Source organism: Stylophora pistillata, chromosome 1 (genome assembly GCF_964205215.1).
Source record: "Stylophora pistillata chromosome 1, jaStyPist1.2, whole genome shotgun sequence".
In the NCBI taxonomy this organism is placed as follows: domain Eukaryota; kingdom Metazoa; phylum Cnidaria; class Anthozoa; order Scleractinia; family Pocilloporidae; genus Stylophora; species Stylophora pistillata.
In genome coordinates, this window is record NC_142519.1 from 33,015,715 (window position 1) to 33,030,714 (window position 15,000).

Below are 15,000 nucleotides of genomic sequence, written 5' to 3' on the forward strand. Positions count from 1 at the left end.
GATTAGACCAGCATTTTTGGTTAAAGATACACAATTCTCAAAAGAAGAAACCAACCACAACAAGATTGTTGCCAGTTTGAGAGTACATGTTGAGCGATTGATGGAGAGAATAAAGAATTGGCACATCTTTGACCACCGAATTCCAATTACTCTTGCCCCCATAGCATCTGATATGTTATTTGTAGTGGCTGGACTTTCTAATTTTTACCCTCCTTTGATTAATTAAAATTTATGTGAATATAAAGCAACATTTTAATACTTAACAATGGTATGGATTTATGTTTTATTGCCTTGCATTAAAATAGCATTGATAAACTAGTGTTTGATAATGTATTATGATATTGCCATCATACCACTGGACTGTAACCAGACTGGTTATAAGTCATTACAATAATCCAAGCACACTACACATGTAGTTAGTAAATATTTTACTCAGTCAAATATGAACATAACTGTGTACAATGTATAAAAATACTGAGTTAATGTGTATAGACAAAACAGATCGCTGTTTCTTTCAAGACAAAGTTTATCTAATCTTAGCTATAGCAAATACCTATAGGGTGGTTTTTAAAAAACCTGTGAAACAATTAATACTATTTACTTTCTAATAGTGCCAGTATTAAACAATAGAAACAAAAGCATTTAAGCAGAAAAGCACTAAACATGTACAAAACTTAGTACGTGTTTCACAGGCTTTTGAAAACCATTCTACCTTCACAAATATATTGTTTACACTCTGATAGTACTAAAAAGTGTGCAACATAATTTGGGCAAACCACTAATTCCCATTAAATTTTGATTTGCCTATTTCATTGTATAGTTTTCTTAAATTACACACTTTTACTGAAATGAACACATTGATTTTGACTGTTTTAAACTGAACGAGCATTCAATTTAGGAATTCCATACTGGACTCTAGGATACACAAGTTCTGGAACAATCCAGTCATTAAAAAAGGATTCTAGCTTGGGCAAAATAGACTTCCAGCGGTCTATTGAAAAATGTACTCTTTCACAAAACAGTGAATCACAGCCTGAACCCTTTACAACAAAATCTGTCCACTTTCTTCCAGTAACAAACATTTGCTGATGGACTTGGTAGAAGTATTTGTGTTTGTCATTTAATCTCAATGCATTACTGTTCTTTTTGCAAATGCTCTTGCGTAACAATGCCTTTTCTAGTGTTTCATCCTTTGATGTCTGGACATACTTAACTTCTATAAGTCCCTCTGAATCAGAGGCTGATGGATCATGTACAAGGCCATCGGGGCTAGCACCAAGGTAACCGTGTTCTTTTGAAACAAAAAACCCACATTTTGAGACTGTTATGCCTTCATCTCCTTGACTTTGCTTGAGAAGCTTGTAATCATTGATAATCTGGTCTTCCATTTTCAGTCCTTCCTCCATTGACTTACTTTGATAGGCCTTGTTGTAACCAAGTATATCTTTAATTATCTTAGTAGGGGACGTACTTTCTCTCTGTACAGCTACACGGTAACATTTTGTGGCAGTAATCCTTGGTTGTCTGTGGCGATGCCATAATTCAGTGTTTGATTGACCTCTAGTTTGTTCCTCAATATCTTGCCTTTGTAAATCATCAACCATAAGATTTCTCTTTGCTTTTTCAAACTTTTCTTTTAGCTCTTTTGCTGACACGGGATGACATTTGACTGGTGAAAGCAGAGAATCCTTTACATCCTGAAGTTTCTTTACTTCCTGAGGCAGTATATGTGTCCAAGCTACAGTGTTTCCTGATACCCTCTGGTACTCCTTCATCATTTCAAAAAACCTTGACTTGTTTTCATCGCGACAAGCATTTTGGTTTGCATTTACTGGAGAGTGATGAAGCTTACGTATCTTCTTCTCTTTCGTGTAGTCGTGCTTCACAAAAGTCATCTCATTTATGGGCTGTATTGCACCTTTTCTCTTTCGTGGCACATTCCACTTGCATGGTTTGGAGGTGCATGACTCATCAGACTCATCCAGTTTTTCCCTTACTTTACAATAGTTTTCTAAAGCAAAAAGTGTTGATGCAACATGGTTACATCTCCCATCTATGCCAGCAGGGCATTTGCAGTGGGCTCTTAGCATCTTTCCAAGTGAACTAATAACTAAGTAGCATGTATAAACTTTGTCCTTTTTCATAGATGGGAGGACTTGGCTTTTGATGTAGTGCTTGCCATTTTGTTGTAGGTGGCCTATGTACAGGACATGACCAGATTTAAAAAAGTTGAATCCTTTAACAAGTGGCTTAGCAGTGGAGAGCTGCTTTTTACATTCTACACCTTCGATCATAAATCTCCACACAGTTCCAAATGATATTTTTGGTAGTGCCTTTATATCTGGTTGGAATCCTTCTTTTGGGAATGAATCCTTTACTTCAGGCTCTTGATTCTCAAGTACGCCAAGTTGAGCTTTTTTCCGTAACAAATTGACGCCGCCATCCGGATCACGCAAGTATTTAACATCAAATCCATGCTTGATGTAGTCGTGTACTCTATAAGTCAAAATTAGAGCACTCATAAGTACGAGAGGACTTTATTAAATTCGAAAATTTCGATTATATTAAATTTTTACTCTTAGGAAATTTTAATAATAATTCTGAAAAGGCATATAATTACAAATAAAGTTGTTATAAATAAAAATAACTTATTGCGTGTAAAGGTTCTTAGTTTAAAAGTTGCCAGCTTCGATACGAACCTCGACACTAAAGCTTTCTTTGTTCCCGTCGTTTTTGCACCTCTGCAAAGCAGCCACCTCTTCAACTGGACAACGCTACATTTTTCAACAGAATCCCTTGGAAGTTTTGCCCCAGGAATATCTTCCTGAGTTAGTTTAACAGTTAGTTTGGCTTTGCTCTCGCTTTCAGCCATATTGATTTGGAAAATCTGTCCCTTCAAACAATCCATAGATGCTTTGCGGTCCCAATTCGGACCCAATCCCCAACTCGTTTAGAACATGGGGAATTGTTTGGTCAGAAATTACATATTTTGCTTCTAATCAACAGAAGAGATGTAAAATGATACCATATGTCTGATATATGCTATTTGACCAAATGCGTAAGTGTTTAGCGCCTTCAGCGAAACGCTGAAAATTAACGCTGAAATAAACACTTTTCTTTGTTTTTGACCGTCCTCGCATCTCGTCGCCAAAAATTTGATAAAATAGCATTACGAACCAAATAAATATAATTTTTGCCGATAGAACAGATCAAATATCTCACAGTAAAAATTTGAGGGAATTCTGTGATCGGCCGAAATTCGAGTGGTCGGTTCTTACGCGGACAGCCCCTTAATTTTTATCAAGTTCATTTTGTAAGGCAGTATCACATTCTGATACTTACCTGTAGTGTTGTGTTTACTGTATGGCAAATACTATGCTTCCTTTTTAGCTGCTGCACTTAAGTGTATCTTTGGACAGCCTTTTAGAAATCAAGCAGGTGAAATCACAACAAAAGCCACCAAACGACAACAAACATATGAAACATATGTGTGAACTGCGGTTATGAGACGTATATGAGAACGATCCTTCGCAGTAAAGCACTATTTGAGCAATAGTGAAAAAAGCCACCAAGACAGTTCCAAATCTTTTGTTCCGGGTTTCAAACATAGAATACTCTAACCATACACGAAACTGTACTGACATCAATCTTGTTTTTATTGACTCGTATTCTTGTTTTTTTTTTTAATATGAAATATAAAGATAACATTTAAGTATTAATCAATTTTCTGTACAAACAAAACAAAAGCGTCCAGTTTCATTTTAAGTGCTACTTTGACGAAATTCGCATCTTTCCTATCTAAGGTATTTTAAGACATAAACATGTAGTCTGTACGAGAAGAAGAATGCTATTTACTATTTTCAAATCTCTTTTTTTCCAGAGAAAATCAAGTTTTTTAAATATGCAAATTAGCCCAGTGATGACGTCATTTACGCAAAGCGAATTTTTATTAAATGTGATAAAAAGGATATCTCAGCCAATTTGTATCAGAAATGTTTGATTCCCTCCTGGAATCCTATGTGATAACCTAGAAATGAAAGGGATTAAAAATTTGATTACAGTAGCACTTAAGATGGTTACATAATTTGGTTCTCTTAATCTATTTCTCATGAGCGCACTGTGAACGTTTACTCCACCAGTTACTGATTATCCAAAATCGTTATAATTTATAAAACTCAATTTGGCTGTGCACTTGCACGACGAAAACGGCAGTTGTGGTCCTTCTAAACGATATCTGGGCTCCAACATCAATGCCAGGCTAAGCCACTGTGCCAACATCAACTCAAACTGATCATGAAACTGTACTGACTTTGCTTTGCTCAATGCGGTTCGTGCATATTCATGATTACTTTGACCTAATTCTCGCACACGTTCAGCTTCATTTAATGCGTCGCCCCATTTGTCCTCTGCGTAGAGGCCTTGTAGTTCACTTAGAATTTCTTCATACTTTTGTGTGGGGCGCTCTAATGTTGTCTTATCGATGACTCAAGCTTTCTCGTGTAGGGCGTCGTAAACGGAGACGGCGGTTTTCTGAAGTGTTTTTGTTAGCTTGCCCAATTCGATGGCTTTTTCCTGAATACGTGCATCAAGAGTTCCGGAAGGTAATTCGCGCGCAATGCATTCTGGGATAGTCTCACAAAAAAAGTGGGCACCAAGCGTGACAATATGGCGTGTGTCTCTGTATTCAATGCGTTCTTTGAAGCGTGTCTTTATCTATAATACAGTCTTTTTGTTCTTGTAAGTGATATCAACTGGAAAATAATCTTCGTGGGTATTATATTCAAAAGGTAAGTTACAAATTTTAACTTTGTTTTAGCTGTTTTTAAGCTTTTAATGGTAGTAGATTCAATCCTGCGCGCGAGTGACATTCGCGAATACAAGAACTGTCAAAAGTCAAAGATTCTCATCGTATTTTTATTACTTTGCAGCCGTTTAATGACATGGTCTTTGGGCACAGAAATTGTGCAGTATTTGGGTGCCATAACAGTGGGAAAAAGCTTGAGAAATGGGCTTCACAGCAATGCGAAGTTCACGATTGTTTACACGGCACTCCGCCATGTGACTGTCCGCTGCCGTTCAAGCTATTTCCGTTCCCTACTGAACGCAAAAACAATGAGGGTAGAAAGCGCTGGATCCATCTTCTAAAGAGAAAAGGCCCGAAAGGAGAAGTCTGGCAACCTAATAATTCGTCGAGAGTCTGCAATGAGCACTTTGTTGATGGGAAACCCACGAAAGAAAACCCTGATCCTGTACTCAAAATGGGCTACGAGACAAAGTCTACTCGTAACCGTAAACCGCCTACTGATAGATCATCATTACTAGAAGAAATGAAACGTTTAAGAACTCAAGATAATACTCAAGATAATACACAAGATAATATTCAAGATGATACTCAAGATAATGCACATGATAGTCAAGATGCTCCTGTGATTCAAGAACCAAGTAGTTCCTCGTTTATAACAGAAGAAGAACATTGTACTACTGCCGGTCGACCCGACCATATCACTCACGATCATGCATATTCGTTTGGCTGGTACAACCTAGAAGATCCTGACTTCTGTATGAAAGAAAAATGCTTGCAGGAAAGACTCAAGCAGTTCAATGAGATCAAAGATCTCAAAGAAAAACTCCAAGAACTTGAAAGTGAACTCAAAGCATGTAAGATAAAACTCAAGGCCAGACAGCGTAAGGGACTAGAACATTCTGATTTGAAAACAAATTCATCTGTTCGTCTACTAACCGGCCTACCATCAAAACGAGTATTCAATAAGTTGTTTGAAGTAGTGAAGGGAAACATTAAAAAAGTAAACTACTGGAGTGGCCCAAAAAAATCTACTAAAAAAGGAAGAAACTTCAAAAAAACACCAAATAAGTTTGGCCCTAAAAGAGCTTTGTCAGAAAAAGATGAGTTTCTTTTGACCTTAATGAAACTTCGACTTGGATCAACAAATGCTGACTTAGCACAGAGGTTTGGAATTTCAACTACAAATGTAACAAATGTTGTTACTACCTGGGTGAAAATCCTAGCAAGTGAACTTAAATGTTTGGTTTACAATCCCTCCATCGATGTTGTGAAAGCAACTTTGCCCGCAAAGTTTAAAAAGCCAGGCTACTCTAATGTACGCCACATCATTGATTGCACAGAAATATTTATTGAAACCCCAAGCGACCCAAACCTTAGAGCAGCTACGTGGTCAGACTACAAGCATCACAACACTGCTAAGCTGTTGGTATCAATAACACCACATGGTTTTTTCAATTTCTTATCCAAAGCATGGGGAGGGAGAACTTCAGATGTGCATCTGACAAGAGAATCATCATTTTATGATATCATTGAACCTGGCGATGAAGTGATGGCAGACCGTGGATTCACAATTGCTGAAGACCTCTTAATCAGAAGCTCAAGACTACACATCCCCCCTGGTAAACGTGGACAAGAGCAGTTCACTAAAGCTGAAGTTGCTAAAACAAAAGAAATTGCAAATCTTAGAATCTTTGTTGAGCAAGCAATAAGACGGTTGAAGACGTTTAGACTGATAAAGCATGAACTACCAATATCACTGCTTGGAAGTATAGACAACATTGTACTTATTTGTGCAGCCTTATGTAACTTGTATAGACCCTTGGGTAAAAAATGATTAACAAGAAATGTACAAATAGCTAAAAAGATTGACAGCATTTAACCCATGAAAGAATATAAACTTCATAAATTTAGAGGATACCAATATGTATTAGTCTAAGTTCTTTCTTAGGTTAAATGTTATTCAAAATCTCTGCTCTACTAAGTATTTACTAGCAACTAGTATAGAGTGCAATCACTTAATCTTTCATACAAGTGGTACCAAATAATACTAAATAGTGTTGATAATGGTACATAACAAGAAACTTAAGTATTAGTATGATTTAGTACCATTTAATGCTTCAGCTATTAAGTATGTGCACTCTGAATAAGAACTGTTATATTATTTGCACCACAAGGACCTCACAAGAGAAAAATTATTCTGGTAGAGTGATTACAATCATTAGATATAATTTGTAAATATTTTTCTTCATTTCACAGCTCATGTGTCGCTGAACACAAATAAATAATATATTATTTATTATTACTATATATATAACTGCAAACAATATCAAACTGTAACATTTTCAATCATACTGAAGTGTGGTCAATGCATTACTTGTATAAAATTTCATGATTTGATTCATCCATTCCAGTTTCCACAACAGAAAATTTTACTGTTCTATTCAGAGACTATTTGAGTTCAATTTAGAACTGTCAGACCAGTTTTTCCAGATATGAAATTGTAAAAATTCTAAATTGTATATAAAATGTACAAATGTATTTTTAGTGTTTACACCATGTAAATAAAGTTTTGTATCAAGTTATAATTAACGAGCATTCATTCACTTAAATACTTATTATAAAACCAAATTAGGTTTTGCTTTATCTTTTCCCAGTAATCATTATTGAACTTGATTAGCTCCAGATGATAACCCTTTTGGGTGTAGACCAGGAAGTGACACCATGTTCTCTTTGTCACAGCCATTTGTCCCTGTATCTGTGCAAAATATGCATGCTTCTCTTTCAAGACAATTTTGCCATTAATCTTTACCAGGTAGGAAAGATTGTCTTCTGATGGTAAATCATTAACAATAGAATAAGGGCACTTCACTTCTAGCACCCCTAATCCACAACAGGAACATTCAACAAGCAGATCAGGGGATGCTCCAATGAATTGGTCAGATTCATCAATAAATAGTCCACACTCTCTGAATTTTGCATCTTTGTGCTCCCTCTGAAACAGTTTCACATACTTATCCTTAGCAACTTTCTCCATGTTTCTTCCATATTTTAGAGCAGGTAAATGTTCCGATGGTCCATTACTTTTACCCTGGATTGTGTCCACTAGTTCCTGTGCATCACCCCCCTTAGTTTTAAGGGTTTCAACTTTTGTGTACACTCTATAGAAATTAGAGGCAGTTAATCGGCCTTTTCTGTAATCGTGCCATGCCTCATTCTCAGACTGACCAATGGTGCCTTGTTCAATCAGATGTATATCATCAGCACTTAAGTCTTTCTTTGATGACTTAGGCATTACACATTCAGGTACTTCAGTATTAATTTCTATTGTAACGGAAGTTGAACACGGTTCCTCAAACTCAGCCGTTGCTAATTTGATGAATGCCGATTCTGGCAACAAGTCCTTCAAATTATTATAAAACGACTTCCTCTTTCCTTTTGGAGTCAGGGGCTTCAACTCTTCATGTGAATTGAATAACTTTCGGCGACTATCGATGGCAGGTCTGGTCGTCTCTAGAAAAACACAAAATAAAAGTAAATTAATTGCTAGGTTACAAGCTAATAAGAACTTTCTTATTTATGTCCCCAGATAACACTTATGTCTATCCAGTATACATACTGTAAATACTTTGTTTAGAATTTTAAACATAATAACATACCTTTATTTAGCTTTGAAGCCTTCCACTCCATATCACAAATTCTAGAGGGCTTGATTACAGTCTTGTTTCCTATTGGAACATTCCACACACACTCTTTGGACGTACATGCAGGATTTGTCATACCATTACGGTTTGCTGCTTCAATTCTGAACAGCAGTGCCATCACATGAATACAAGAACCACTCATACTGAAACAAGAAATAACAAATAGTTAGGGTATATGATAGACATAATATTTTAAACATTCTAAAGTATAATATATATTGAGCTTAGACCAACAACATTAGTCATAAAATCGAGGTATATGATAAACATGATATTTTAGGCTTAAATTTTGCATCAGTTACAAGTTAAAGTCTTATAAAACAGAAAGTCTAACATACCCAGCAGTACAGGTACAGTAGGCACTGATAATCTCTCCATTTTTTCTTGAACAAATCCATGATGTATGTGGTGTATCACCAACCTTCATCGAATGCGTACATTTTGCTTTCAAGAAGCAAAAATCCATATTTTCTAGTTCATGGTAGAAAACTTCTTTCAGAAAGCCCGAGTCAAATAAGCGGTATGCTTTCCCCTCTTTGTACTCATTCATGACCCGTTCGTGCAGTTTAATATCCTTTCCAGGATGATCAGCCATCAGATATTTCGTAATGTCACTTAGAAATATAGGAGGCCATGATGTTAGCCCATCTTTTTCATCAATCCATCCGTCCTTTAGCCCAAGAGGATCGGGAAGCTTGCTGCCCTCAGGAGTAAACAATAGCTTCGCTCTCTCAGACTCCGTGATGCACATTAGTTCTTTAGCCGATGCTTGTACTTGGATTCCCATCTCTGATGCTGCAAACACACGGGCTACAAGTTCAGCTTTAGCTCCAGAAGTTTTAAGATTTCGTTTACGGCAAAATAACTTGAGAGCGTCCACCTTCCATGTGTTGACTTCCTCGAGGGAAAGCTCACTTGTCTCGCTCATTTCCACGCCAAAAACGACGAGAAAACTATATGAAAACTATATACAAACTAGTGAAAACTATATACAAACTATTATTAAAACTATATACAAACTATGATCTAATTTAAACTGGAAAAAATTGTAAAATCGCGAGGTAAAAGTGTATAAATGTTGACGATGCTTTAGTTATCAAGATGGCCGCTGTCACGCTTGGTGCCCACTTTTTATATGAGACGATCCCAGAATGCATTGCGCGCGTTTCGATATCGGAGACTCTTGATGCAGGTATAGCGCTTTGGAGAGCTTTCCTAGAGGGGTGTCGTTGACGTTTCTGCGTGGTTCCTTGAGAGTTTGAGTCCGCTGGCAGGCGAAATGGCGGGCTCACTGGTGTGCAACTAAACGTGTTGGCGGCCATTGCGAATACAAGCTTCGTAAATTGAATTCACAGTTGCGTATCTGAATCAAATGTTCCAATCTACTCCGAACTTCAAAGGGGGCAGCTGATTGCTAAGTCATCCATTTTCACTGTCGCGTTCTCAGCGCAGTGTTCAACCAAACACGAAGACTATGCAAATCAATGTGTTTATTTATCTTCGGTGTCGAGTGGTGAAACTACATGCAAATAAAATACAGAAAATGATGAACGGAAACAGAAGACAGAAAATACGATAAGGGAAAACAATAAAATAACAGACAGATGAAAACTTACATGGATGGTGCGCGATGAGTGATAAACTGACAAACAATGAGGTTGTAAAGTGAACTCTGCTGAAACTAAAGACGCAACACACGAGCTCCTAACCGAACGGGCCTGGGAAACTAAGCTGACCGAGTGGGTCCCAGGACTCACTGACAAACAAAGGGGCAAAACCTGTAACAACTCCAACAAGTAGTTTTAAACTTAAAAAGCTGAAGGTTCCCGTGAACCGATTTTCAAAGTTGAAACGGGTTTTGTTTCAGAAAAGAACCATTTTTCATTTGCCGTCCGTGAAAGTTGGGAAATCCGTTTAGATTGTCTGAAAATCACTTCTAAAAACGGCCCCCATATTAAATTGAAGATACAACCTTCTTCTTCAAAAAGCTGCGCGTAAAAGTTGAAGTTACAACTCCTGGAAATCAGAACAGTAAGTTTTATCAACCCTAGTGGGCCAATTTGGACCTTTTCTTCTCTTATTCAGAGCATTTCACGGCACGCAAACATTCAAATTTACCGCTTCAACGGTTATGAACAATTAATGATGTCCAGGCATTCTACGCGATGCGCATTGTTTTGTGAAGCCTGGTTTCCATATGATCGTCCCAGTCGTCTCAAAAAATGTTTAGAAGATTGGGACGATCATATGGAAACGCTACCCAGACGATCGTGAACGATCCGGACGACTGGGACGACCTCGATCGCTTGGATAGAGTTGAGTTCTATCCGGACGATCGGAACGATCAGGTAAATTATGAAGCGATCATATGAAAACGCTCTCAGGTGACTGAGACGATCGGGACGATTGAAGGCTATCCCAGAAGTCATCATTTTCTAGCCACATAGTCCATTTCAAAATGGCGGCAGAAAACACGGAGTTAAATACGTCGCTCTTTATGGAAGAAGTGCAAAATATCCTGCAATTTACAACAAATTTTCTAAGGACTATAAGAATAAGTCTATAAGAAGGAATATCTGGAAAGCAATAGGAGAGAAATTTGGCTTGGACGCGGCTGAAGCAGAAAAAAAAATATAAGAATGTCTGAATCGCGTATGGGCGATACTTGAAAAAGAAAAAGTCTGTTCCATCTGGTTCCGGACCCAAAACCTGTCTTCGTAAGATTCTCCGAGCTCTTCTACGGCGCAATATCGAAAGAATGATAAGAGACTCGCTCTGCGATTGACGTCGGCCATTTCCTTTACGAATATCGCGCCAAAATTGTGTTGCCGGACCCAGGAACATTGCTGACGACCACCGGGACGATTGCTGATTTCCATAAGATCGTCTCGATCGCTTCAGAGACGACTGGGACGATCGGGACGATCCGGACGATCACATAGAAAACATGCTTTAGTATGTAGTGCACTCTTAGTCATATCTCCACAGTTGGATTGTTTCTTTAGTATCTGGTGCACTTAAGTAATCTCTTTAGTTGGATTGTTTCGCTCGTTCTTCGCGCATTGTTGGTAGTATTTTTACTAGGATTGCTTCGTTGGTATCTAGTGCATTCTCAATAATCTCTTTAGTTGGATTGTTTCGTTAGTATCTCTCCACTCTTAGTAATCTCTTAGTTGAATTTTTTCGTTAGTAATTAGTGCACTCTAAGTAACTTCTTGATTTTGATTTTTTCGTTAGTATCTCGCGCTCTTCGTAATCTCTTTAGCTCGATTATTTTGTTAGTATATAGTGCACTTTTAGTAATCTGTTTAGTTGGATTGTTTCGTTAGTATCTCACGCACTCTTAGTAATCTCTTTAGTTGGATTCTTGCGTTAGTATCTCGAACACTCTTCTTAATCTCTTTTGCTGGATTGTTTTGTCAGTATCCCGTGCACAGATACAATGAATATATGAAGTTCATATATTTTGAACTGCGGTATTAGATACGTATGATGCACGATCCTCGCAGTAGAGAGCGCTATTTATGCAATAGCGAAAATCAGACCTGAAAAAAATCAGGCCTGTACGGGATTCGCATCCTGATACCCGAACAAGATCAACAGGTTCATCGATTCATGTGGAGAAAACTAGAAACCTCTCGCGTTTTGTTAGTATCTCGTGCTCTCTCAGTAATCTCTTTTGTTGTATTGTTTCTTTAGTATCTCGTGCGCTCTCAGTAACCTCTTTAGTTGGATTTTTTGTTAAGTATATCGTGCACTCAGTGATATCTTTAGTTGCATTGTTTCGTTAGTATCTAATGCACTCTTAGTAATCTCTCTAGTTGAATTGTATGGGTATTATCTTGCGCACTCTCAGTAATTTCCTTAGTTGGATTGGTTTGTTCGAATCTCGTGCATTCTTTGTAATTTTGTTAGATTGTTTCGTTAGTATCTCGTGCACTCTTAGTAATCTCTTTAGTTAGATTGTTTCGTTAGAATACATATCATTTTATGTTTAAGATATGGATATTTTAAATGAAATTAATGACTACACATTTAATACAAATTCAATTAATCAATCAATCAAAACTTTATTTACCCACGTAGCGTCAAGGAGTTCATAGAGCTCGTTCAAAATACGTACTTGCCTCTAAGATTAAGAATCTAAAAAACCTAATACATACTGTCAAAACCTAATTGATTAGAAATTAAAATAACTAACAACTAATATTAAAATTTAAGTTTGTACAGTAAAATTCAAAGTCACTTAAATACAGGTATAAAATGGTGAAGCAATAGCTTAAATAATTTAAAATTAAGATTAAAAATTAAGTTTGTACAATGAAATTGAGAGTCACTTAAATACAAGTATAAAATTGAGAAGCAGCTAAAGTTTCAATGTTCTCAATAGCTTCTTAAAAAGGTTGATACTATTGGCCAGTTTTACGCTTGTAGGTAATCCATTCCACAGCTGCGCACACATATAACTGAAAGATTTTTTCATAAAATTTAAATTAAATTTAGGTGCGCACAAATTAATGCCGGTTCCTCTCAGATTGTACATAGTTTCCCTAAAACTGAAAAAATCTCTGATGTATTTGGGACCGTCGTTATGCAAACATTTATATAACAGAATAAGGGATTGTTGTTTCCTTCTCTGGTCTAACGTTTCCATATTCAAGATTCGCAGCAATTCATCATAAGGGGTAGACTTGAGATAACCTAGCAGTGATCTAAGAATATAATAGTTGGCATCTTCAAGCCGATTCGCTTACACTTTCCCCAATCCAAGAAAGAGGGGGCAACAGTATTCAAAATGAGGGAGAGTGAAAGTTTTACAGAGCCTTAACATAACATTGTCAGGGACAAAACGCCTGATTCTCCTAAGTGCGCCACTTTTAGCGTATACCTTTTGAAGCTGTTTAGTAATGTGATCCTTGAAAGATAGCATGCTATCAAGTTCAACGCCAAGTATTTTGATAGATGGCAGTGTCTCAATGACAGAGCTATGTATGGCCAGGTCATAACTGTACTTACAGGGACCAATGGGGTTCCTGCTTGCGTCTTTGTGTTGTTGATCACCAGATGATTCTCTCGAAACCACGATGATAACCGCTCAAGACCATTATTCAATACAAATTCGAGAACCATGGGCGAGACGTCTGAGGCATACATAGTTGTGTCGTCGGCTTATAACCTCAGAGATACATCCGGTATAGCGTAGTTCAAGTCATTTATATAAATGTTAAACAGCAGCGGTCCGAGGAGGGACCCTTGGAGAACGCCCACCATTACTTCTGAGTAGCTGGAGCAAACACCGGACAACTTAACTCGCTGTCTTCGCCCCAACAAATAGGAAGAAATCAAGTTTAATGCAGACGGAGAAAAGCCATACGCTTTTAATTTAGCCAATAGGGGGTTATGGTTAATAGAATCAAATGCTTTGGGCAGGTCCACTGCCACGGCTATAACTGCCTCCTTTTGTCAAGGCTTCGCCTCCAGTCCTCAGTCATCTTCAAGAGTGCGGTGCAACAGGAGTGTTTCTTCAAGAACCCAGATAGATTCGGAGAAAGATGTTCATGGAAAGCGCCGTACAGCTGGTCAAACATAACCTTCTCGTACACTTTAGAAATGGCGGTAAGAATGGAAATAGGACGATAATTTTCTTTGCGTGTATCCTCATCTTTTTTAAATACCGGTGTCAAGTTCCCACTCTTCCATTCGGTTGGCCATGATTGGTTCATAATCAGATAGTTGATCAGCTGTGTTATCTCCTCCGTTAGGATCGGAGCAGCGAGCCTTACGAGACGCGGTGAAATTCCATCTACGCCAACAGCCTTCCGGGAATTTAGGCCCCGTCCACACGAAGACGATTGTAAACGCAAACGCTAGTAAACGCATATTTTTATCTCCGTCCACACGAAAACGATCATCGTTTACGTAGCGTTTTCACCCGTCCACACGAAAACGCTCGTAAACGCATTAAACGATGTTTGAGCCTACAATCTGCTTCAGCGCCTTGTTATCAAGTGTTAGCGTCCATGTTGTAAAGTCACCACGTGCGTTTGTTGTGATCGAGAGAGAAGAAAAATGTCGACCTGGTCTGGTCCAGAATCTTCTCTCTTTGCTCTCACGTCTGCATCTAAGTCGTTTTACTCGAGCGAAAGTGCTTGTAGTAATGGATAACAATATTGAGAGGTTTAGTCTTCTTCTTTTGTAGTTTTCCTGTATATCGATTATTGCATGATTCAATTGAATGCTCGCAATTATAATTGAAATAAGCGCAAGCACGACACAGCTCAACACGCGTGTGTACGCCATGTTGGAAAAGCACGCGATAAAAGAGACTGGCGCTGACATCTGACGATAGCGTTTTCACAGCGTTTACGAAAATATACGTTTACGGCCGTCCACACGAAGACGCATAAACGGGGTTTTCAAATTTATCCACTTTGGAGAGCGTTTTCGAATTTATGCGTTTACGGTGAGCGTTTTCATCGTCTTCGTGTGGACGGA

At 37.9% G+C, this 15,000-nt stretch overlaps 4 protein-coding genes across 4 annotated transcripts in view; 2 read left to right on the plus strand and 2 right to left on the minus strand.

The window, feature by feature from the left end:
• Positions 1 to 812, plus strand: part of LOC148742162 (uncharacterized) — a 6,982-nt gene extending 6,170 nt beyond the window's left edge. Inside the window, exon 2 of the mRNA XM_088752466.1 lies at positions 1 to 812. This exon is cut by the window's left edge and continues 773 nt beyond it. Within this exon, the coding sequence (XP_088608592.1) occupies positions 1 to 226 (226 nt within the window). The 3' untranslated portion in view covers positions 227 to 812.
• Positions 265 to 2,946, minus strand: LOC148742163 (uncharacterized). Its single transcript, XM_088752458.1, has 2 exons — positions 2,700 to 2,946; positions 265 to 2,496 (listed from the first exon to the last, which is right to left on the minus strand). The coding sequence occupies exons 1-2, from the start codon at positions 2,906 to 2,908 to the stop codon at positions 873 to 875; spliced, it is 1,833 nt and encodes a 610-aa protein (XP_088608584.1). The 5' UTR covers positions 2,909 to 2,946; the 3' UTR covers positions 265 to 872.
• Positions 2,947 to 4,573: 1,627 nt separating this feature from the next.
• On the plus strand, positions 4,574 to 7,389 carry LOC148742164 (uncharacterized). The gene is made up of 2 exons (XM_088752471.1): positions 4,574 to 4,787; positions 4,929 to 7,389. Exon 2 carries the CDS (start codon positions 4,941 to 4,943, stop codon positions 6,636 to 6,638), a length of 1,698 nt encoding a protein of 565 aa, XP_088608597.1. The 5' UTR covers positions 4,574 to 4,787; positions 4,929 to 4,940; the 3' UTR covers positions 6,639 to 7,389.
• LOC148742165 (uncharacterized) lies at positions 6,133 to 9,706 on the minus strand. Its single transcript, XM_088752478.1, has 3 exons — positions 8,844 to 9,706; positions 8,461 to 8,648; positions 6,133 to 8,314 (listed from the first exon to the last, which is right to left on the minus strand). The coding sequence occupies exons 1-3, from the start codon at positions 9,431 to 9,433 to the stop codon at positions 7,401 to 7,403; spliced, it is 1,692 nt and encodes a 563-aa protein (XP_088608604.1). The 5' UTR covers positions 9,434 to 9,706; the 3' UTR covers positions 6,133 to 7,400.
• Positions 9,707 to 15,000: the final 5,294 nt, after the last annotated feature.

Bases quoted from the DNA above. Each gene is read 5' to 3' on its own strand.
- LOC148742163 (XM_088752458.1), bottom strand. From the start codon at position 2,908: ATGGATTGTTTGAAGGGACAGATTTTCCAAATCAATATGGCTGAAAGC. The intron at 2,497-2,699 runs GTTCGTATCGAA...TTTGACTTATAG, and splicing joins AAGAAAGCTTTAGTGTCGAG to AGTACACGACTACATCAAGC.
- LOC148742165 (XM_088752478.1), bottom strand. From the start codon at position 9,433: ATGAGCGAGACAAGTGAGCTTTCCCTCGAGGAAGTCAACACATGGAAG. The intron at 8,649-8,843 runs GTATGTTAGACT...TTCTTGTTTCAG, and splicing joins TACTGTACCTGTACTGCTGG to TATGAGTGGTTCTTGTATTC. The intron at 8,315-8,460 runs GTATGTTATTAT...GTGTTTTTCTAG, and splicing joins GGCTTCAAAGCTAAATAAAG to AGACGACCAGACCTGCCATC.
- LOC148742164 (XM_088752471.1), top strand. From the start codon at position 4,941: ATGGTCTTTGGGCACAGAAATTGTGCAGTATTTGGGTGCCATAACAGT.